General features: G+C 29.1%; 1 protein-coding gene across 2 annotated transcripts in view; it reads left to right on the top strand.

Annotated features, from left to right (window-relative positions):
- The window catches only part of Rala (Ras-like protein A), a 69,777-nt gene extending 47,582 nt beyond the window's left edge, over nucleotides 1-22,195 (top strand). Inside the window, exons 4-6 of one of the 2 annotated variants that reach the window (XM_065508385.1) lie at nucleotides 9,925-10,099; nucleotides 15,760-15,883; nucleotides 21,599-22,195. In XM_065508385.1, the coding sequence (XP_065364457.1) occupies nucleotides 9,925-10,099; nucleotides 15,760-15,876 (292 nt within the window). In that variant the 3' untranslated portion in view covers nucleotides 15,877-15,883; nucleotides 21,599-22,195. The remainder of the gene's footprint in view (nucleotides 1-9,924; nucleotides 10,100-15,759; nucleotides 15,884-21,598) is intronic. The other variant, XM_065508386.1, reaches the window with a different exon arrangement.
- Nucleotides 22,196-24,374: the final 2,179 nt, after the last annotated feature.

The raw sequence follows: 24,374 nt of genomic DNA, 5'->3' as shown, positions 1-24,374 counted from the left end.
TACTCTTCTCTTACGTACGTGTGTACACGCATTGTAGAGAAATAAGTCTAGCTTGAGCATTCAAACGAGCAGGTTGTTGCCAGAGAAAAAAATTGTCCCAACTTTTCAAGATGTATGATGAACAATAAAAGAGACAAAACTTACTGGCAACACCGATTTACTTTCGCCAAAACGGTGAATGTGAACTACACAATTTTTCCGATAGGAAGGCTATCAACTCTCCAGTAAAGTGTCCTCTACGAAAGACATACTGCCGGTCGCTGAGTAGATTGTTGGACTCTAAATATGGTAGTTAAGCATACGCTCCATAACTTTGGAAAGTGCAGAACAAATTGCTATTGGGCTATTCCAACATACAGAAAAATTGCCGGCCCAGTATAATGTGCTGAAAAGGTTAGCTAACGGACGAGCTAGCGTCGAAGACCAGTGCTGGTACACCATCAGGAGACTTGTTTATGTTGAGATCCGTTAGAACCTTTTCAACTGCGAGATCGCTAATTAATATATTCGGCATAGTAGCTGATACTCTTTCCAGCTCGGGTAGTGGTTGATTGTTTCCGGTAGGTTCGATTTTTTTTGCAAATAATTCTGCAAAAAGGTTAACTTTATCAAACGGGTCAGAGAATGATTGGCCATCCCTTAAAAGAGTAGGAATTGAGGAACTAGCATTTTCCTTTATTCTTTTAACGAATGACCAAAAGCTTTTACTGCCTCGGGGAGCAGTAAGAACTGACATTTCCTCTTATTTTTTTTTTTTTAAATTTTGGATGATGGATCGCTCAGCGTATTTTTTTTTTGTAGATGTTTGCAAATTTCTAGACATTCAAATGAGAACTGAATTTTTGGTAATTATTTACAAAATTTTGTAGACCAAAGATGAGCATTCCAACTACGAAATTTCATTAAAATATCTAAAATCGTTCACGAGCTACCGAATAATATCAGATTTTAAACCACTGTTGAGCCTCATTTCCAGCTTTTCTTAGAAAAACATTTTAGCATAAAGTTTTTGACAGCACAGACAGATATTAAAAAAATAACGGTATAGTTATATGTCACAATTGAGCACTATTTATTTCTCGCGCACTGTTTGTAATTTTATATTTTTTATACCATTCACCTTCGTGATAAGTGTATATATAAGTTTGTCATTCCCTTTGTAATTTCTACATTTTTCATTTCCGACCTTATAAAGTATACAGTGACGGACATTACAATAGAATCACTACCAATATTTCATTTAAAACCAGGAGCAATCATAAGGATTGATGTGGGCCAGAAAATATAAAAAAGTGGCAAAATGTGTAGTGGACGGACGAAACGAACATTAATTTAATTGGTAGTGATGATAAGACATGGGTTAGACGTCCAAAAAATGGCAAAAACCAAAAACGTTTAAACATGGTTGGGGAAATATTATTATATGGGGATGCTTTTCTTGGTATTGCGTTGGTCCAATTTATTGGATTAAAGAAAATATGGATAAGCACTTGTATGTAAATATTTTGGAGAATGTTATAACGCCACATGCAGAATGTGGAGAATGTTATAAAGCCACATGAAATCAAATTTTGTAGTTTTACATCTTTAATCGAATTCATATGTAGTGATTCTATTGTATTGTCCGTCACGTATATATTCTGGATCCTTATAGTTAGCGGAGTCGATTAAGCCATGTCCGTCTGTCTGTTGAAATCAATTTTCTGAAGACCCCAGATATCTTCGGGATCCAAATCTTCAATAATTCTGTCAGACATGCTTTCGAGAAGTTTGTTATTTAAAATCAGCAAAATCGATCCACAAATGGCTGAGATATGAGGAAAAAACCAGGACAACCTCGATTTTTTACCTATATCTGGATTACTAAGTCATTAATATAGACAATAATGATAGATATTTCAAAGACCTTTGTAATGACGTATATAAAACCATTAGTAAGTTGGACCTACAATGGGTCAAAATCGGAAAAAATATTTTTTAACCCGATTTTTTTTCACCAAAAGTTTTTTTTTCGCTAAATATTAAAAAAATAATTAAATTTAAAAAAAAAATTTTAAAAATTTTAAAAAACAATTTGAAATTTTTTAAAAATTTTTAAAATTTTTATTTTGAAGTATAATTTGGTGAAGGGTACATAAGATTGGGCACTGCCGAATATAGCTCTCTTACTTGTTTTAACTTGAAAGTATTTGTTACCATGTTCAACACAATTTACTTAAAGTACAATTTTTGCAAAACCACTTGTCCCTTGATATTCAATATTTGTAATAAGATTTCAATTTCAATGAATAATAACAAATATTTTATATGTATAAATGTTTATCAATTATGTGAAAATCACAGTGCCACAATTAAACAAACAAATATTCTAAATAATGTGCAAAGTATTTATGTTTCTCAAATGACTGATAGTTATTTTCAGGGTTAACTTAACTCATTATACTGATAAAAAAAATAAATAAGTTGGCTGGTTATAAAAATTTCAAGCACGCGAATTAAATTGCATTTATTAAATATTCAAAATCAAGAAAACACAAACTAATAATAAATATTTTTTTGAAAAGGGGGATTTATTTGACGACTATGAATCATTTCATAACATATGGAGAAAATAAATAGTGACAAGTAAATAATAGTATGAATAGTATTTATTTGAAATACACATTTGTTTTGTTTAAACGGGCCTCTGGATCAATAATTTGTTGTGTATACATGCATAAAATACACTTACTTAAACTTACATATGTTTTCGCATACAAACTTGCCCTTAATGAGCGAGTTGACACATGCGGAAGTTGGTAACAGTAACTGAAGCAGTTAAAAAAGTAAACAAAACAGCAAATAATATCCAAACCCAAACAAAATGCAAAATACCATACTGAATGTACAGGTAAAACAAACTGTGCTGCAAGTATTTAAGACGATTTTATATGTTGGCGTGTTACTTTTACATTAATTTTCATAGTTTTTTCCCTTAAGTATGTTTATGGGAGTTTGTTGTCGCCTCACGATGATGATGATGATGATCGACTGTCGACGTCTATATTTGCATAAATACAGGGTGAATGAAAACTGTGTTTACATTGAAATGTAATCATATAAACAGAAACAAATTGCTTATAGATCCCACAATATATCAGGGCCTCTGCTAATTTTTACATGCAGTGTCCGATTTGAATTTGATTTTCAAAAAATTATCTGACGGGGTCAAATCGCACGATCTCTGTGGCCAGTTGACATCACCTCCACGTGGAATGACCATGCCCTCAAATCGCTTATGGAAAATGTCCAATGTGGCATGAGCTCTGTTGCACGTAGAGCTGTCCTGTTGAAACCACATGTTATTGGTGTCCACATCATCCAATTCAGGCCAAAAGAAGTTGGTAATCATCGACCTATAGCACTCGCCGTGGCGTGGATAACGTAGTTCTCAAAGAAATATGGACCGATGACTTCCTAAAGACAACAATTTTGATTGTTGACGTACCCATTCATCCAGAAATGGGCCTCATCGTTGAAGATGGTGAACATTAGGGACAGCTTCCAACTACTCCGGTGCCCATTCATCTAACACACGTCGTTGTTGTTGAACACTATATCCATCCATCCATCGTCAGATGTTGGTTGGTGCGCATGCTAGGAGACTGAACACTCCATATAACGACTTCTGTAGAAGTTGCCACGATGAAGACGAAGAGGAAACTGGATTTGCCCTCTATCGGGGGTTCAGACTGCGATAATAGGCAGTCCTTTTTTGGACGGCCTACCTGATCTATCTACTGTGGATGTCAGGAAGATAGATTCGTTCATTCGTGCGTCTGGTTGATTCGTCACTGAACCCAATTCCGACATGTGAGTATCCTATTTAGGACCTGAGCATGATCCTTAGGGTATCACAAAGGAACCGATTTATAGACCCAAGTGAGCTGGTTAATACCAGCTGCCTTCATAGCCTAACCTATACACAGATGTAGAATATGGCCGCTATCAACATTCAAAGTTCGGAAGTCCCTATTGGAAGACCCTTTATATGTACTATATAAATATTAAACTCCAACAATATTTGTTGCCTACTGCCTGTTATGTACACGCCCAAGCTTTAGCCAACTTAAATACTCATTAGAGAAGTCATAAACAAATGAGGGTAAATTGGAGCAAATATGTATACATTTTATGATTCTTTTATAGAAATAATGTTTTACATCCAATTGGTTGGAGTTAGAAAAGTAAATTATAATTTTTTAGACCAATTATGTTTAGAGCGTTGCATCATACACAAACAAATATTATTTTATGTTTCTAATAACTTAGAAAAATCGAAGAGAACCATTAGAACAAAACTAACTTCATGTTTCTAGATTGTTTAAAGGCGTTCATGAATTTTCTAAAATCATAAAAACATCGTTAGAAAAAATAAATGTTTCGGATCCAAACTATCAGATAGTTTGTGTGTTAATAAATTTTATCATTATTGGCTCACTGAAAGAAAATCAGTTTCCGAAATATTATGGCGTTTTCATTTCTGGCATAAATGATGCCTTTATTCTGCCTTTTACCCTTTTCTGTGTTCTTTTCTAAAACAAATGTAGTTTGGTAAGGGTATAATGTGGTCTTTTCAAATAATGTTGCCCTAAAACCCCGAAGATATGCTACACGTTTCACCCTAAATTTTATCAAAAGGTTAGAAATGCAGCACTTTTTAAACAGCAAAATGTAATAGTTTTACAACATTTAGAAGGTACATAAAAGAAAATTGCATAAATGTTAATGGTTTTTGTTCTATTGTGCTAGTTAAAAATGTAAAACATTATGAGGGTATGGGTAACTTTTAATAAATGGTACAAAATATGTTGGCAACATTTTATGTCAGAAAAGAAAACGCCATTAGTTACCCAAGGATTCCCTAAAAGTATTACAATTCATAGCCTTGAACTTGCTAGCATTAATCTTCAGACTGTAATTTTCTCTCAATAATTAGCTGAGACAATGTTACTTCTTAGGTCTACCGCGTTTGGCCTTTTTGGTGGAAGTAGCCTCTATGACAATCAATTGAGGTGATAAATGCAACGTTGCCTTACTTCCGATTCGTGGCCCACTCGTCTTTCAAACCATACATATTGTGACATTATTAAGTTATATTACTTTTCGGGGACACATTTTCCTCTAAGTGCATCCCATATGTTCGATCAAATGCTTTTTCAAAGTTGATGAAGGCAAAGTGAAGAGATGTTAGCGAAGATTAGCAATGTCTGATTTATGAATCCCTAACATTTTTAAAATCTGTTACTTTCGCCATATAAAAATTAAGACAAATTATTCACATTTTTATACCCTTCACCTTCGTGAGGAGGGTATATATAAGTTTGTCATTCTGTTTGTAATTTCTACATTTTTCATTTCCGACCCTATATAGTATATATATTCTGGATCCTTATAGATAGCGGAGTCAATTAAGCCATGTCCGTTTGGCTGTCTGTCCGTCTGTCTGTTGAAATCAACTTTCCGAAGCCCCCAAATAACTTACATACATGATTCATACATCAATACGGTTGCTATTTAAAATCGAGAAAATCGGTCGACAAATGGCTGAAATATAAGGAAAAAACCAGGACAACCTCGATTTTTGACCTATATCTGGATTACTAAGTCATTATTATAGACAATATGGACATCTAATGATAGATATTTCAAAGACCTTTGCAATGACGTATATAAGACCATAGTAAATTTTAACTTCAATGGGTCAAAATTGAAAAAAATATTTTTTAACCCGATTTTTTTTTTCACCAAAAGTTTTTTTCGCTAAATATTATTAAATTTAAAAAAAAAACAACTTTGGAAAAAAAATATGTTTACCTAAAAATATTTAAAATTTTTATTTTGAAGTATAATTTATGAAAGGGTATTAGATTCGGCACAGCCGAATATAGCTCTCTTACTTGTTCGCATTATAATTAGGTATTTGTAAAGAAAATCAAAAAAAGATTCATGTCAACCGAAAATGTGATTCCAGAGTGGCGTCGCGAAGCCATGTAAGGAGTTCAGACTGTGGATCTGTGGTCTTCTATGATTATCTCACGATAAAGTCCTCAATACTGCTCCTGATATTGGCGATCAGGAAGGTTTGTAAAGTTTTAACTGAAAACTTATAGGAGCACATGGGCGACAGTCAGCCTACATTTAAATCTTATACAAGATCTTCTAACTTGGTCAGACTGTGTAAGAAAGTCCTAACCAGGCTTGCGCATCTATCGGACGAACTGGCTAAAACAGAATGTGCTTATTTTATTTAGATGCAATATCTGTCGTATTACGCACTTTTAGTCTACAATCGGTCAACATCATATCGTAATTTTTTATACCTTTCACCATGAGTGCCAAGGGTATATATAGTTTGTCATTCCGTTTGTAATTTCTATATTTTTCATTTGCGACCCACCAAGTATATATTATGGATCGTTATAGATAGTGAAGTCAATATAGATTTGTCCGTCTGTATGTTGAAATCAACTTTTCGTAGCCCCCAAATAACTAACATACATGATTCATACTTCTTCCGGCTCGGTTGCTTTTGAAATCGACAAAATCGGCGCACAAATGGCTGAGATATAAGGAAAAAAACCGGGACAATCTCGATTTTCGGCCTATTTTTGATCTATATCTGGATTATTAAGTCATTAATATAGACAATATGGATATTTAATAATAGATATTTCAAAGTCCATTGCAACGATGTATATAAGGCTATAGTAAGTTGGACCTACAATGGTTCAAAATCGGGAAAAATATTTTTAACTCGAATTTTTTTTTTCATATTAAGATTTAAATATTTAAAAAACAATTTCGAAAAAAAATTAATTTTGTTTCCCTAAAAATATTTAAACAAATTTATTTTAGTATTTATCAAGCCTAAGCCTTTATTTGAGTGATAATTTTTTTCCGAAAAAACGATTTTCTGTTTTTTTCCATATTCTCCTCAAGCCACGTGGTAATATGCTATCAATGTTCAAATTTTGACTGGAGTCAACTGACAGGAGCTGTTTGCAGTTAAGAATATAAGTAGTGATCCCCTTGTGCAACACTCAATGACATAAAAATAAATAATTTTTCTTTAATTTTGGGTTAAAAGCTATATCTTAAACATTTTCAGACACCCCTTATAGAAAACAGCTGTTATTTTCCATTTTTTTAATTTGTTTTTAATTGTAAAGTTTGGAAAATATTCCTTCAATTATTTCGTGTGCTAATAATCAATACAACAAAATTTTATTAGACATTTAAAAGTTGTTAGCTCTAACAAACGAAATTGTTAAAACGTCTATCTATCATTGATATTACAAATTTTTGCCTTAAAAACTATTTTTGATGAGTAAATTGTTTAATATGTTCAACAATTAAATAGAAAAACTTGCTAATTGCTATTTATATTTTTATACTTGTACGTAAAATTGTTATTTAATTGCGGTTGGAAATTCCTTGTTTTTTTTATTTATTTTTATTTATTACTGAAATTAACATAAGCATTTATGCCCCTATGCTGAGCATAAAATATGTGTTTTGTTTTTTTAAAAATATGCTGGTTTTATGTTCAACTGAATACCTTCATAATCTCTACAATTTAATTTTAGTGCTGATGGTACTGCAAAAAATTAAAAGAAGTACTAAATTTGTTTTTGATTTTATGCATAAATTTGTAGTTATTAAAAAGTACTTTTCATAGCTGTTTGTTTCTCATATACTTAATTGAAAAATTGCTATGCGTTTGTTAGTTTTGTTGTGTTTTTTCTCTCTATCTCTCTCCGGTTAATTTCATTTTCGCACTATTGTTTTATGGTTTTGAGATCAGCATCTATTTGTAATTGTTTGTTGCGCGCTACTTCGTAAATATTAAATTTAATACTATGGAGGGTAAAATTTAATTTATATTTATGTACTTATTTTTTTTTTGTTTTGGGATTTTTGTTGTTGTTGTATTATAAATTAAACCACAGCTTGAGATTTTCGCAATGTGATATTCTAACAATGTAGGAATTAATAAACATTATTAATAAAACAGACTTTGTTGTGTAAAAAGATAAAAAATGTATCTTACAGATGAATAAGTAGCTAATCTTTAAAATGATCTTTAAACTTAAGTCAACCTAATTTTTATTACAACTACAGGCAGGTTATTTTTAGATTAGGTTTAAAAAATTCTGTTCATGAATACTGTTACAGTTGTATGATTAAATTTCCGAAGCATTATTTCCTCTCCTAACGAGATAAGACTTAAACAGGATCGTTATATGATCAAATCTCCGAAGCACTCCTTTCAGTCATAATGAGGGAAGCCTTAAACAGGAACGATTGAAGACTTAACCAAGATCGTTACAGTTATGTGATCAAATTTCCAAACGAGGGAAGACTTAAACATTATCTTTACAGTTTAATGATAAAGTTTCTGAAAATGAGGAAGATTTAACCAAGATCGTTACAGTTATATGATCAAATTTCCGAACGAGGGAAAACTTAACCAAGATCGTTACAGTAGTATGTTCAAATTTCCGAAAGAGGGAAGACTTAAACAGGATATTTACAGTTTTATGATAAAGTTTCTGAATGAGGGAAAATTAAAACATGATTGTTACAGTTGTATGATACAATTTCCGAACGAGGGAAGAATTAACCAAGATCGTTACAGTTGTATGATCAAATTTCCGAAAGAGGGAATAGTTAACCAAGATCGTGGCAGTTATACCATCAAATTTCCTAACGAGGGAAGGCTTAACCAATATCGTTACAGTTATATGATCAAAATTCCGAACGAGGGAGGACTTAACCAAGATCGTTACAGTAGTATGATCAAATTTATGAAAGAGGGAAGACTTAAACAGGATCTTTACAGTTTTATGATAAAGTTTCCGAATGAGGGAAGTTTTAAATAAGATTGTTACAGTTATATGATCAAATTTCCGAACGAGGGAACACTTAACCAAGATCGTTACAGTGGTATGATAAAATTTCCGAACGAGGGAAGGCTTAAACAGGATCTTTATAGTTATATGATCAACAACCAAAAGCTGTATTTTCACTTGTATTTTTAGTTGTATGATAAAATTTTCGAAAGAGGAAAGACTTAAATCGGTTCAGTTGTACGATCAAATTTCCGAACGACGGAAGACTTAAATAGGATCGTAACAATGATGAAATTTTATGATGCCCTTTTTTCAATCCGAACGAGGGGAGAGTTAAACATGATCGTTACTAGAGAAGGATCTTTTCAGTTGGATGACAAAAAGTTTGAAGCTCCGAAAGAGGGAATACTTGAAAAGAATCGTTACAAATGTATGGTAAAACTTCCGAAGCACTTTTTTAACATCGAACGAAGGAGGACTTAAACAGGTTTTTAAAGGCACCGATTCATCTGGCGTCTGAAAACGTTGGCCTCATATTTAATTTTGATTTTCTAAAATCAAAAGAAGTCACTGTGTACCAAATTGAGCCTGTATAACCCAGAATTCTTGCAGCAGCGACAGACCTAGGAAAAGCCAAAAAAATGCTCTCGGTTTAATTCAGTGTTCGGCATTCATAGCCACTAGGGCCGAATGCATTTATTAATGTAGAATGTTCTCTTTAAGCCGATCACTGATTTACTTGCATATTAATTACGAATGTGTAACTTTTTTCAACGGATTAAACCTTGCATTAAATCTTTCTAATGGAAATTTTCAAATCCAGTTTTAAATCATCATTAATTTTTAACTTGATCTTTATACATTTCTATTTATACTCGTAGTTCTTTTCAAAATGTGCTAAGCTATGACTAATATATGATAATAATTTTTCATATTTATTTATTGATTAGTATAATTAAGCTGAACCGAAAATTCTCACTTCTAATCTAATTTAATGCTTAACATTTTGTTTTGTTTGAATATTTTGCAGGGAACAAATATTGCGCGTGAAAAATGACGAAAGCATACCATTCCTGTTGGTTGGTAACAAATGCGATTTAAATGACAGGCGCAGAGTTCCACTGAACGAATGTCAGACCAGAGCCCAACAATGGCAGGTGCCATATGTGGAAACATCGGCCAAAACACGTGAAAATGTCGATAAGGTAAGTTTATTCTGTTGCGTATTTCTTGGTTATTTATTTTGTTTTCTATAAAAATCCTTTGTCTGTAGTACTTTAAAGATAAATTCAATCAATAAGCAACAAAAAAAGTATTACTAAACTAAAGAAAGGGGTTTATAATTTTATTTTACTTAAATGCAGCTGAGTTTTAAGTTAGTTTCTTTATGTTTATTAAGTTTATTTTATTATTTGAATTACATATTTTGTTTTGTTTTTTTTTTGTCCAGTCCCCCATTACAATTTGTTAACCCTCTATTTTATTTCTGATCAATTGTATGAAAATTTTACATATCAACACATTTACACTTTCCATCAATCACTTACACACACACGCTGCAATTTGTTGTTTATTTTCATTATTATTTCTTTAAATGTTTTATTATTTACTTTCAATTTTATTTTTCAATATTTTCTTAATGTTGTTTTTTTTACTTCGTTTAGTTGTTTTCATCAATTTCATTTATTATTGTTGTTTTTGTTATAATGTTAAGATTTTCTTTTCTTTATCACATATTTTTTTTTCAACTTTCTTTCATAAATTTTCATAACTTTCAACACAAAAGTTGTAGATTGGAGTTTAATTTCTAGATTTCAATGATATGAGTATTTTGTTAAAAAAATCCTCATTTTAGAGTGTAGTTTTAGTAATTCTTAGATTCAAATATTTTAATATGGAATAACACGAGCAGAATATAGATAGTCATATAGCTTGATCACTTATTTACCAGTAAATAACAGAATGTCAACAAATTACAACAAACCAAGTGCATAAGATGATATTTTAATTCATGTTTCATTTTATCTTTATGCCGGCCACTGATTTATGCTGTTTTTTATTTAATGCATCATGTTGGTTAAAATGTTTGCATAAAATTACATTCAGGTTTCGAAAAACGTTAGCCTCTCTTGTGTGAGAAAATAAAAAAGTATTGGGTGCAAAGGCAGGGTACATGATCGATATACAATAGTATTAAAAAAGTCTCCTCCTGAAAGCTCGAGTTGTCTTGGTGCTGAATTAGACGTACATATTTGGCTTATCGTGAAACTGATACATATTTATGTTTAAGTTTCATAATATCTCAGTAAATCGCTATAAGTTGTTATTTTTTTGGAAAATTTTATATTTTCACTCATTCAGAAAAATCGCAAATCAGCTTTAGCTCGCTAAATATTGAGTTTTTTAAAAATAACTATGTATAATCTAATCTGTGATCACTTATATTTCTCACCTTAAATCCATGATCGCTCATATTTCTCATTGAATATTTGCGGAGTTTTCTATTTGAAACTTTACAATTTTGAGTAATACAAATGCAGCCTTAGTTATACCCTTCGGATTCGATGTATCCATATCCATCTGTCTGTTCCAAAGCCCCCAAATAACTTACATATATGATTGATAAGGAGTGAGAACGAAAAAAAACTTAACACACGTTTTTCCTTAAAACTTTTAACCCAGTATTTATTATTTGATATTTTTTGATAAAGTTACCTTTGAAAATTATGTCAGTTATTATGTTTAATGTCAATCAGGTTTATTTGATGTTAATCTGATTAAAATGAGTGACGAGAAAAAAGTGCGTACTAAAATTATTAAATATTTTCAACAAAACCGGACTGGGTCCTACAAAAAGTTGGCCAAACAATCAAAGGTATGCCGGTAAACTGACTCCAATGTTATTAAACAGTATAGAGTGAACTTGTCTGTTGATAGAAAACCTGGTTCTGGTATGAGGGATGGTTCACATGATGTTTCTAAAGCCAATAAATAGAAAGCTTTTTCAAAAGAGCTCTCAACACATCCGGTAGGAAAGCAGTCCGTTTAGCTCAGTACTCGGACTATTTGGTATGAAAAGTTAAAGCCAATGCAGGTTTAAAAACATCTACGGCTCAAAAAGTTCCTGACAGGAACTCTGCTAAAAATTTAGAGGCCAAAGACAGAGCACGGAAATTAGAGTCAAATTTTATAAAAAAAAATATAACTGCTGCATAATGGATGGCGAAACGTATGTTCTGCAAAATTTTTCGAAGCTTTCGGGTAAATTTTTTTAATATTGCTGATGCTCGAGGGAATGTTGTAGCAAAGTTTAGGACCTAAAGGCAGAAAATTTTTCCAAAAACTTCTTGGTATGGAAATCAATATGCAGTTGCGGCAAATCTATAAATACGCAAATTTACGTCAAGGAAGAGTTTCCGGAAAAGGTTCATAAATTCATTACTATTGATTAGAACTATAAAAATAATGGGGGGATTCAAACGGTCTGCTATTAAGTCATATTGTCATAATGTCCTAATATATTATGATAGTTTAAACAAATTGTTGTTGAGCTTCATAAAAGAATGTGTTAGTTATTTTATGATAAAACAATAAAAATAGTTCAAAAAGTCTTATAGTTTAGAACTTTTTTGTTTTAAACACAACAAAATTTTTTTTTAAACTATTATAATATCGCACTCGTTCAACAATACTGTATTAAGTCAAAATTTTTAAAAATTCACTTTTTGCAAGAAATCAACTAACAACATCAATATCTATCTACGGTAAAAATTTCAAGGTATTCCGATTACTCTTTTATCTCGAAAACCACATTTGAGACCATAGTGTAGGGACCACCTTTATATCAACATAAAGATATTATTTTGAGTTAATACAAAAATTTAAATAGAAATACATCGTATATTTTCCTAAAAAAATTTATTATTTTGAATTGAGCCTTTATTCAAGTTAAAAATAATCAAATTGTTTTATTTAAATTTGGTTGTATTTTGAGTTGATACTGTTTTGTTGATAAAATAATACAAAAAATATCGAGAAGTTTCAGAAAAATGGTATTAACTCAAAAAACTCAAATTTTAAAGAAAAACAATGTAAATATATTTTCAAATGGAATTTGCTTAATATGATGTATTCGGATTTTCAAATTCTCTTAAAATGTAATCACAAACAGTGTTTGGCCTCTACTGAACATTTTAAAATTTTGAGTTAATACAGTATTGTTGAACGAGTGCGATATATTAGGAAATATGAATTCCCCAAATATTTTTTGTAAATTGTAATAATAATTTCAATCAAATAAACAAAAAAATCAAAACTGTAGGTTTAGTGGTTTCTTTTTTGTTAACATTTATTGATTTTTTCAATCTCACTCCTTACATCAATATATCCGCTATAGTTCAACTTAAGTTGCTATTATAATTGGTCCACAAATGACTGAGATATAAGTAAAAATGCCGCGGATACCTAGGTTTGTTCACCAAATTATTTTCCTGCAACATTTTTTTCACCAATTTTTATACCCTTCACCATCGTAAGATTCGTGATAGCAACCGAATTTGTTGCCAATCGAATTTTACAGTTGTAGCTACAATATTTTAGAAACAGTAACAAAATGTTGGTTGCTTCAACCGATATTCTTCTTTATAAACTGGCTTTCTGTTGATGGAACCGAAAAATTCTATGTGTGCAACCGAATCATTCGATTGGCAACAAATTCGGTTGCCATCATGAATCTCTTTTCTCTGTGTATATATAAGCTTGTCATTCCGTTTGTAATTTCTACATTTTTCATTTCCGACCCTATAAAGTGTATATATTCTGGATCCTTATATATAGCGGAGTCGATTAAGCTATATGCGCCTATCTATGTGTCTGTCTGTCTGTTGAAATCAAATAACTTATATACACGATTTATACATCAATATCTCCGGAATTCTTTCTATTTAAAATCGAGAAAATTGGTCCACAAATGGCTGAAATATAAGGAAAAAATCATTACAACCTCGATTTTTGACCTATATCTGGATTACTAAGTCATTAATATAGACAATATGGATATCTAATGATAGATATTTCAAAGACCTTTGTAATGACGTATATAAAACCATAGTAAGTTGGACCTACAATGGGTCAAAATCGGAAAAAATATTTTTAACCCGATTTTTTTTTCACCAAAAGTTTCCAATCGCTAGATATTAAAAAAAATTAAAATTTAAAAAAAAAATTAAATTTTTAAAAATTTAAAAAAAACAATTTGAAAATTTTTTTCCCAAGAAATGAAAAAACTGTAAAAAAAATAAATTTTGTTTACCTAAAAATATTTAAAATTTTTATTTTGAAGTATAATTTGGTGAAGGGTATATAAGATTCGGCACAGACGAATATAGCTCTCTTACTTGTTTTAAAACAAATTTTCACAAATATTTTTTTCATCTTAAGTTGATTTTACCAAAAATGTTTTGCACCACAAAAATTTCATTGTGATTTTCTGGCCAGATTTCAGCAGCTCATAATAGATAGGACCCTTTTGCATCCACCAAATGCAGAGAATTACCTTAGCCGGGCTTCACATACGATCTCTTAAGCTTTGGGTTATTGTAATGCATCCATTTTTCATTCGGTACAAAAATGATTATCTTTAATAGCGTTTAAGTATCATTTCGGACATGCAAGGTCTCTCGACTTCAATTGGTATGTTACCCAATTTCCCAGCTTTTTGATGAATCTTCCTGCTAGCAAACGTTTTTAGATTGCTGCTATAGTAGCTCCCAATGATTTTGAGTTTTACAACACGGTGTAATATATCCAATTCTTTTTCTTCAAACTTTTTTGGTTGGCCTAGACGATTTTTCTCTTTCGTGTCAAAATCACCATTTCTGGAACACATTCAGCATAAGGTGATCACTAGGTGAGCTTCAGCGGCACTTTTTTCCTTCTTCTCGCATATGACGCTTTGTTGGTACAAAATTCGACATTTTCGAAGCAAAAAAAACTTTGTTGTTTATTCTATAATGTTCAATAGAATAAATGACAGATTCAAAATTACATATAAGTTATTAAAGACAAAAACTGTGTTCAAAAGATAACCAACCAATACATTTGGTAAAATTCCTGTAGAACTAAATTAGAAGGTTTAAAAAAGTATTGAAATAGCAGTAGTATCGAAATTAGAAGCTTTTACGTTGCTTACTATCGTAGTCCATTCGAAAAATTTCCAGCTAAGCGAGAACGCTATATATAATTAGCGATATCGATCGAATTCGTTACTTAAAAAATTCTCTCGAAATTTTATGGAGAATTCATAAATTTACAAACATTTTAGTTTGTAAATGTTGTTGTGAAAGTCGAGGATTAGTTTAGGCGAAAACTGAAACACGAAATAAATTATTGATTTTTATTTTATTTCTCAAATATTTTAAGGGAATTTAATTTTTTACTGAAATTGTAATCAAGTTATTTATACCTACCTATTTAATATTTTTCCCTTAACTTTATTTAAGTTTTGATAATCATTTTTAAAAATTTGTTTCTTAGTAGTATTTGTTTCTTTATAATTTGCTGCAAATCTTATAATTTACATAAAATGTTTTTTTATATTAATTAACACTTGCTAATATGTAAATGATTGATAAATTTTTAGAAAAATTAATATTAATAATAATGCTAATGTTGCTGCTACCGCTGCTGCTGCTTCTATAATTTAATTTTATTTGTTTTTCTTCTCTTTCTCTCTTTTCTCTTAAACAAAAAAAATATTTAAACCAAACAATTTTATTATATATACTCTTTTTGTCATCATCGTCTATTGTTTGTTTTATTTTCTTATTACTATTATTATTAATTGTTTTTTGTATGTAAAATGCAGGTATTTTTTGATTTGATGCGCGAAATAAGATCACGCAAAACTGAAGATTCAAAAGCGACCAGTGGGCGAGCTAGAGATAGATGCAAGAAACGGAGATTAAAGTGTACACTTCTTTAGGCAATAGGTGCATACAAAAATACTATTTTTTTTTCTAACCATTTCCAACACAAATACCAAACAATTAACAAAATAACAATCTATTATTAACATTTAAATTAACAACAACAAAATAAATAAATAATCTATTTTAAAACAACATGAAATTATAATTGTTTACAAAAATATCTACCACTAATACACTTTTACTTTTTAATACAATATAATTTTAAGTAATTTAATTTACATTAGCAATTTGTGTGAAAACAAAGTAATTTGAAATAAATTTGTATTTTTTTTTTAACTATAAGAGAGAATTCATGGTTGTGTTGCATGTTTTTTTAACAAGATCGGTGGTTTATTTAAAAAGCAATTCAATTTAAAGATTTTAGCAGCAAATCGGTTATAATTCTAATGATGTCAAATAACATTAGTATTTAAAAGGAATCCTTTAGTATAATGATCTTATCTTGTAAAGAAATTGTCAGTTATGTGATCTACCATGAACTTTCTATCTTTTCAAATCTTATTTTTCCTGAATGTTTAGAATCTTATTATTTAAAACTTGCAAATAAGAAACTGTGAATTCCTCTTATATTTTTGGTTTTTCTAAACAACTTTTTCTCATATAATTTTTTTTAAAAAGCACTTTCTAACTTTTTTTCTCTCTCTCTCTAAAATTTCTAGTTTTCTTTATTTATCATTTCATTAACTATTTTTTTATAATTTTTGATGGCTTTGGTTTTTTGTAACTTTTACTATCACACATGACTATAATTTATATATTTTATGTGTTTTTTCTGTTGTAGTTTTACTAATTCATCTAATTTTACCACACATTTAACAAATTTGTATTGTTTTTCTTTATTTTTCACTAACATTTAATTGTTGTTTTTTGTTTGTTTTTTCTCCATTTAAGTGTGTGAGTATTATTTATGCTTTTTTTGTTATTGTATTCTGTGTTTTTTGAAATTAATATTTATAATCATAGTTTTATTTTAAAATTTAGGTTAAGAACAGTGTTTCTTTAATGATGGTGTTGTGGTTTTTTTATTTATTGTTGTTAGAAATTTAATATAATTAGTTTAGTATTTAGTATTGAATAAGTATAAATTACATTTAGTTATTAGAAAATTAGAAAATTAGTACTAAACAACTTAAAAACATTGGCCCATAATCATAGTCATAAAGTACATTTTAAGAGAATTAAACTCGACTTTACTTAAGAGTGGACTTTAGGTCTATCATAGACAAGTTAAAGTATACTTCTGACGCTGAAGTCGACTCTAAATATAAAACTAGCTGAAGTTGTTTTTAACTCGTTTAACAACAGCATCAGCTGTTCTTCGCCTAGTAAAAAAGTTCGTCACAAAGTAAAAAATGTTTAAGTTACAAGATATTGGTAGAGATTTTGCAATTATTGAACAGTTATCAATAAAATTAGTACCAAAATATCGTAATTATGATATTAATCTTATCTTTTCCATTTTTCCACAACAAACAACTTTCTTTCTTTAGATGTCCCGGTTACTTTTATTGTTTACGTTTTTTTGATTTTTTTTTTAATTTTGTATGTCAGCTGTTCAGAGTTGCCACTTGTCTGTTTTTTGTTGTATATTGTATGAAAACATTTTCTACATTTGCGGTGGCACCCAGTTAAAGTCGGTTCAATTTAAAACATACTTTAATTTTGACTATGGTTGCAAATTAATAAAAAGCTGGTTTTTATTTTAAAGTTGTTTTTAAAAAGAACCGACTTTAGTGTTTGACTATGATTATGGGCCATTGAAACTCAAAACATGGTTGTTGTCTGAGCTAAACTTTAAACTCTGAAGTATTAATATGTATTAAAGTACTAGTACCGATATTTTGTATATTATTTGAATTAAATAGAAATCAGAATATTGAATCATAATGTTTGTATGAAAATTTCCATAAATGTGACTGAATTTCGGTGATACAACGTTAAATTTCCTCCTACATGCATGGATGGTTGGAGGCTTGTAGGCATAGATATTTGTCGTCAAATAACTATAAAAACAAATGACATGGTGTTAAATCACACGATCTAGATCATTGGTAGGCGTTCATATTGTTGAGATTACGAACATTTTCGTGAATTTACACGTACACAACCCGAAAGTAAACATGACGCTGTGTGTCATGAGCGTAAAAAATACTGATTGCGTTGTGCTGAAGACAAACCTAGATTTTTCTCTTCATATTCGTTGGTATACCTAGATAATATGTTGCGCAAATGTTAAAGAATCATACTAAGTGCAATGATCAATAAAAAAAACCTGAAATTGAAAAGGGGAACACATAGTTAACGTTGAGTCTTTCTGTTACCTTGGTAGCGTTTTTACAATGGATATACGCAGATGATCCTGTAATGATCATATGTATATATACGGAAGGTCATTAAATCATACTAGATTGGAATCATCAGGGAAGGCCCGGACGTCGAGAATATTCAAATTGACAGATAATTGTTTACGATTCAAGAAGGCTTGATCTACCAGAACTAGGGTTTTTAATTTCTCGACCTTTTTAGATTCCCGGGAATCGGGATTTTTTTTTTTATATTCCCGGGTACCCGGCTATTCCCGAAATATATAATTATACTGTAAATTAGGAATATTGTAACCAAATTTCGTATAAAACTTAGTGTTATAATTATTATATATCAGAGCTTCGAATTAATTAATACAATTTGAGCTTAATTCACTAAAGTCTAAAAATGTCAGCCTTTCATTCCATAAATCCATTCCCAATATTTATTTTTTTTTAGATTCATTCACAAGCCTTTGTTTAAACTAAATTAATTTTGAAGTTAATTAGTAACAGAATTTATTCAAACTTTGAATGATTTAATTTTTCTTAATTCAAATTGAGTTTTTTTCTTGATTCAGTTTTGTTTTTATCATTTACAAAATTAATTGAAAAAAATTGCCTTAAGCCTTTTTGTAAAAGATTTGAATTGAAGAAAAATTTAATCATTTAATACATTTTTGAAGCTATTTTGTTATGGATTTGAAGAAGAAATTGGATTGATTCAATAAGAAATAAATTCTATAAATAATGAATTCTTTTTTTAAATTTTCATATAAATAATAAAATTTTCATCAGATTTTAATTCCCGGGATTCCCGAGTAAAAATCCCGGGAATCGGGTAGTGAAAAATTGGCAAAATTCCCGGGAAATTTGTACCGGGAATTCCGGGGATAAAAATCCTAACCAGAACCTATCATAAACCGGAAACAACTGTTCGAAAGAATTAATTCATAATTCGATTATCAATGTCAAACAACTGTTATCTCTTAAACATGATATTAAAGAATTATTTACGAATTAATTTTTTCGCTTAATTCCTTAGTTTTTCTATTTATTAAATTCATAATAGATAAATTTTTCTTCAATTTAAATCTATTCATTCTATTTCGATTAAATTTTAAATTGAACCATTCATAATTCGAATGAATTTTATTATGAATTAATTTAATTGTAAATCAATTCAACAATGAATGAATACTATTCAAATAAAGCTATGAATGGTTTTATGGAATGAATTGCTGACATTTTTTTTTAATTCTGAATTAAGATTTAAATAAATTAATAGCTCATCCCGGAAAAGACCTCGTCTAAGGAATAAAGACAACTAGAGTTTATTTCTCAGTTTATAACTTAAATATTTCATATCTACAGGCCTGTCACAGAATTCCATTCCGATCGAAAGTGGAATTAATTCCGTATTTCGCTTCTTCAGAAAAAGTAAAATGAAAATTTCTTTCGGAATGAAACCACTTTCAGTTTTCAAAGTGGAATTGATATTTCATTGTAACTATTTGTTTTTCTAAAATTCTTAATAAATTTCTGTACCAAAAACTTCACTTTTGTTTTGATATAAAAAACGCTGTCAAATTAATATCAGAAATACAGAATTATTATTTTTTTTTTTTAATTAATAAATTACACGGAATCTGAAGAACCTAAAACGAAATCGATCGGAATATAAACTATGGAATTGAAACTATTCCGAAAAAAAGAAGCAGAAGCCACTTTTCATTGTGGACTCCATTAATCTTAAACTGAAAAGCTTTTTGATGAAACAGCTTTTACAAGATATTTAGAAATGTTTGTCCAAGTTTTACCGAATACTGGTATTAGGCCGATTTTTGGCCTAATTCGAAACCGAATACACTCAGGTCTCGTTTTATGCGATAGATGCGTTCCAAAAAAAATCGCATAAAATGATACTCTAGCTTCATATAAAAACTAATGATTCATTCCAAAATTCTGAAAAACCGCATAAATTCAAATTTTAATTAAAAAACCAAAGCAAAATCGCATAAAAAAATCAACAAAACTATATTTCATTTACTTAAACAGTAAAAACAAAAATCCTTTAAAAATATTAACAAAAACTGAAAATGATCCAAAAATTAAGCTAAAACATTATTTAAGGAAATTCTGTAAATATGTATGATCAATCTGAATGACTGAATAATTGTCCGCATCGTTTAGGAATTGGTTCAACGTCACTTTCATCACTAGATGATATAATCATATTGTAAAATACCATTTTCATCACTAGAATTTAAAAAAAAACATCTAAAATTTTAAAATCTGTTAAAATTCCATAAAAATTGTAAATTTAAAAACCGCATAAATTTGAATCCGCATAAAACGAGACCTGAGTGTATTTGGAAAGTCTCAAGTAATTTCAATTTAGTAGTAAAATTTAAATGAATCTCAAACATCCCCGCCCCCTTATAAGGGCGTATTACAAAATACATAAGAAAGTGTAATGTTAAAGTATATGGATTAATCTGCTTGAACTTGGAATCGCATTCAAAGAAAATCAATATGTATTCTTAAAATGTTTAGTAAATTTGACAGTGAAGCCAAGTTGACGTTTACATGGAGTTCAAGTCCAGAGATTTTCGTTTCTATGACTGTATAAGTCCATAAATCTACCATAAAATCTTGCAACACCAAAACAATATCGCGAATATTATTTACCATTTTTTTAGCAACAACTAACGCTCTATAGTAAACTACCTATGTAAATGTAGCAAATCTAACAAAAATATTGAGTATTAAAATTAAAAAAATTAATTAATTAATTCTGATTCAAATACTAATACAAATCTTGGAAATTCAGAATGATTTTTCTAACTGTAGCATATTCGCTACAGCATTACTCTTGTAAATATACTACGAAGAGTGATTTCCGACTGTTTGTAATAAAGTTTTTGAAAAGTTAGATAGGCAATCATTTCCTAACGATTTTGGGGGAAATTTGGAAGGAAAACATACTAGGTATCTTAAATCAACTTTTCTTAGTTGGTCAATGTGAATATAGGAAATTTTTGATAAATACAGGATCTCTCTATTAAATCTATTAAATATTAAGTTAGTTGTAATATAAATTTATGAGATAATTTTTGTTATTTTAGTTACTATTTGAATAGTGTAAATATTGTAAAATATTTGTAAATATTCTTTTAAACTATTCCTATTCAATTTTCTCTACTATAAATTTCTTTATTATTTACTTTGCTTTTTTCTGCACAACACTTGTACATTTTTCTTTCCTTAAAAAAAAATAAATAAATAAAACAATGGTTTTCTATGGTTTTTATTTTTATTTTAAAACAGTTTTATATTTATTGAAAACAAATTATATGATTGTTAATGTTTTTTTACCTTTTTTTCTCTGTCTCCCTTAATAATACTTTAGATATTTTACGATCTTATCAGGGATATTTCAACACGTAAAAAACAAACTGAGGTACGAGAGCCGTCAAAACCCGAAACTCATTGCTGCCAATTGCTGTAATAAAACATCATTATATAAATCATATTTCTTTTTATTATTATTATTATTATTATTAATAATTTTTTTTAATTTTAAATTAAAATAAACACAATTTACTATATTATTCTTGAAAAAAAAATAAAGTTTTTATTTGCAATCTTTCCTTTTTGAAATAAGTTACACTTTTTTTGTAAAATGTACCATGTACACCGTGAGAATATATTATTATGTGTTTCCATTAAAGTAAAATTGACAAGATTTTTAATATAATTTTTGGTTATTATGACATGATGATAATTTCAATAAATGAACTAAAATAAAACAAAACTATTATAATGAAATTAATTTGCAATAATTTGTATGCCTTCTTTTTATTATTATTCTTTTTCAAATAATCAATATTTGTATGTTAGAAATTCTCCTATTTATATGTATTAAGCTTGTTTTTTTTATATATTTACATACATATATAAAACTATATTTAAACAATAAACAAACAAAATTATTAACAAAATCAAATTTTACGGCAATTAGTAACTGCAAAACTTTAATTAAAACAAAAAAAAAGTGAAAATATGTATTTAAGATATGAGACCCAAAATGAAAAATTATATGGGATAAAAAATAAATATAAAAATACAAAAAAAAAACATAAAACAGCTTTTAGTCTCTTAACAAAACAAACTCATAAAGTCAGTCATATTAAAGAAATATATACCACAAACAAAAATAATTACAATATGATGTAATAAAGGATAACAGAAAGAGATTATTTCAAATAAGGCTAGAAAATTATTTGAAATAAAAATTAAACCCCATAATCATAAACAATTTTTAAATCCAATAAGGACTTCCAAACTTTGACAGTTGATGGCGGCCATAATTGGGCTGGCGGCGTCATCGGTCCATATTTCGTTGAGAAAGACTTTGGCCAGGCCGTCACCGTTTCAATAGAACGGCGCTACGTACCACACAGCTCATGTCACATAAGAACGAGCGATTTGAGGGCATGGTCATCTCACGTGGAGATGTTGTGAACTGACCACCGAGATCGTGTGATTTCAACCCGTTAGACTTTTTCTTGTGGTGTTTTCTTAAGTTGTCACAGCGGCTCTCAAAGCCAACATGACATCGTTCAAATTCAGCCTGATTTACGCTCCAGAGAAGCCGCAGTGTACATTTTCACGATGTTATATTTCATCGATAGGCCTTCCGAATAGGCCTTCCTTTGTTTTATTTAAATTTAAAGATAGGAAGCGCTAAATGAAAGACCCTTTTATAAGCCTTTTATAAATTTAAAAATTGTTTATGAATATGGGTGTAAACCTTTTAAAAATTTTGTATTTAAACAATTATATGTATTATAAGTCAGATATTTAAAATGATTGAGCTAATTTTTATGTAAAATAATACATTAATTGCAATTCACATTACAATTAAAAAAAACTTCTTTCTCAACTTCGGTAAAAGCATTTGATCATATTTTCTTTATAATCTAATGATTGAATTATTTTCCCACAAATCTGTTGTATTTTAAACTCAGCCACCGTGAATTTTTTATGAATTTTGAATTAAAATATCCGTATCTGTTACCCTATATTAGATCTTATGTAAGTCATTCATTATATAGTTATTTATATTGAAAACTAAAATAAAATTTTGTAATTTTTTTAAAAAAAAATCAATAAATAAAAAAAACAGATTATAAAACCCACAAAACATGAACAACAATCATTTAAATTATTAAAAGCATTAAGAATTTCAGTTGTAACTTGTACATTTAAGTAAATATTTATGCAATGAAAAATTTAAATTAGCAGACATGTTACAGTTTTTTTTATTTTTGAAATAAATTTAGAAAACTAAGTAAGAAAACATACATTCACAATAGTGATATAAATTCAGTTGTTAAACATTCACAATAAATGTAAATATTAAACATACAAGCCTGTCGCAGAATTCCATTCCGATCGAAAGTGGAATTAATTCCGTACTTCCGTATAAAACCACAGTTTTCGAAATGGAAATAATATTTGTTTGTAATTATTTGTTTTTCTAAAATTTTTAATCAATTTCTGTACCAAAAAACTTCACTTTAGTTTTAATATAAAAAGCGCCATCAAATTAAAATCTGAAATACGGAATTATAATATTATAAAATAACGAAAATTGTATTTTCAATTATCCAAATAATCAAATTGAATACTCAAAATTTTGGATGAAAATATTAGGAAATTTTGTTTTTGAACAAATGAATACTGGATTAAATTACGAAATTATTAAAACTAATTCAATATCTGATAAATATTTGAATTGAAAGTATATAGAAAACAGTTTTTTCTGTGTAGAATTAATTCCATATTTTAATACTTTAGAAAAAGTGTAACGAACATTTTTTCCAAGTGGAAACGATATTTGTTTCTATGAAATTTTTAATAAATTTCTTTTTCAATACTTTGATATTAAGGCCAAAATAAACACTATTACTTATCTTTTGAAAATTGATTGTTTTATCTAGGAATAATCACTATAGAATTTGAACAATACCGTAAAGGTATACAGGAAATGAAACTCTGTGACATGACTGTTTGTATTTATTACGAATATGTTTAAATTTATATTGTAAGTAAACTATCTAATAGTAACTGACAATTATTTTTTTCAATTTGACAATGATGGCAAACTATATTCAGGTAAT

The sequence above is a fragment of the Calliphora vicina genome, chromosome 4, assembly GCF_958450345.1.
Source record: "Calliphora vicina chromosome 4, idCalVici1.1, whole genome shotgun sequence".
NCBI classification, from domain to species: Eukaryota; Metazoa; Arthropoda; class Insecta; order Diptera; family Calliphoridae; genus Calliphora; species Calliphora vicina.
Note: the sequence above shows the minus strand (reverse complement) of the source record. Positions and strands in the feature narration are given on the sequence as shown.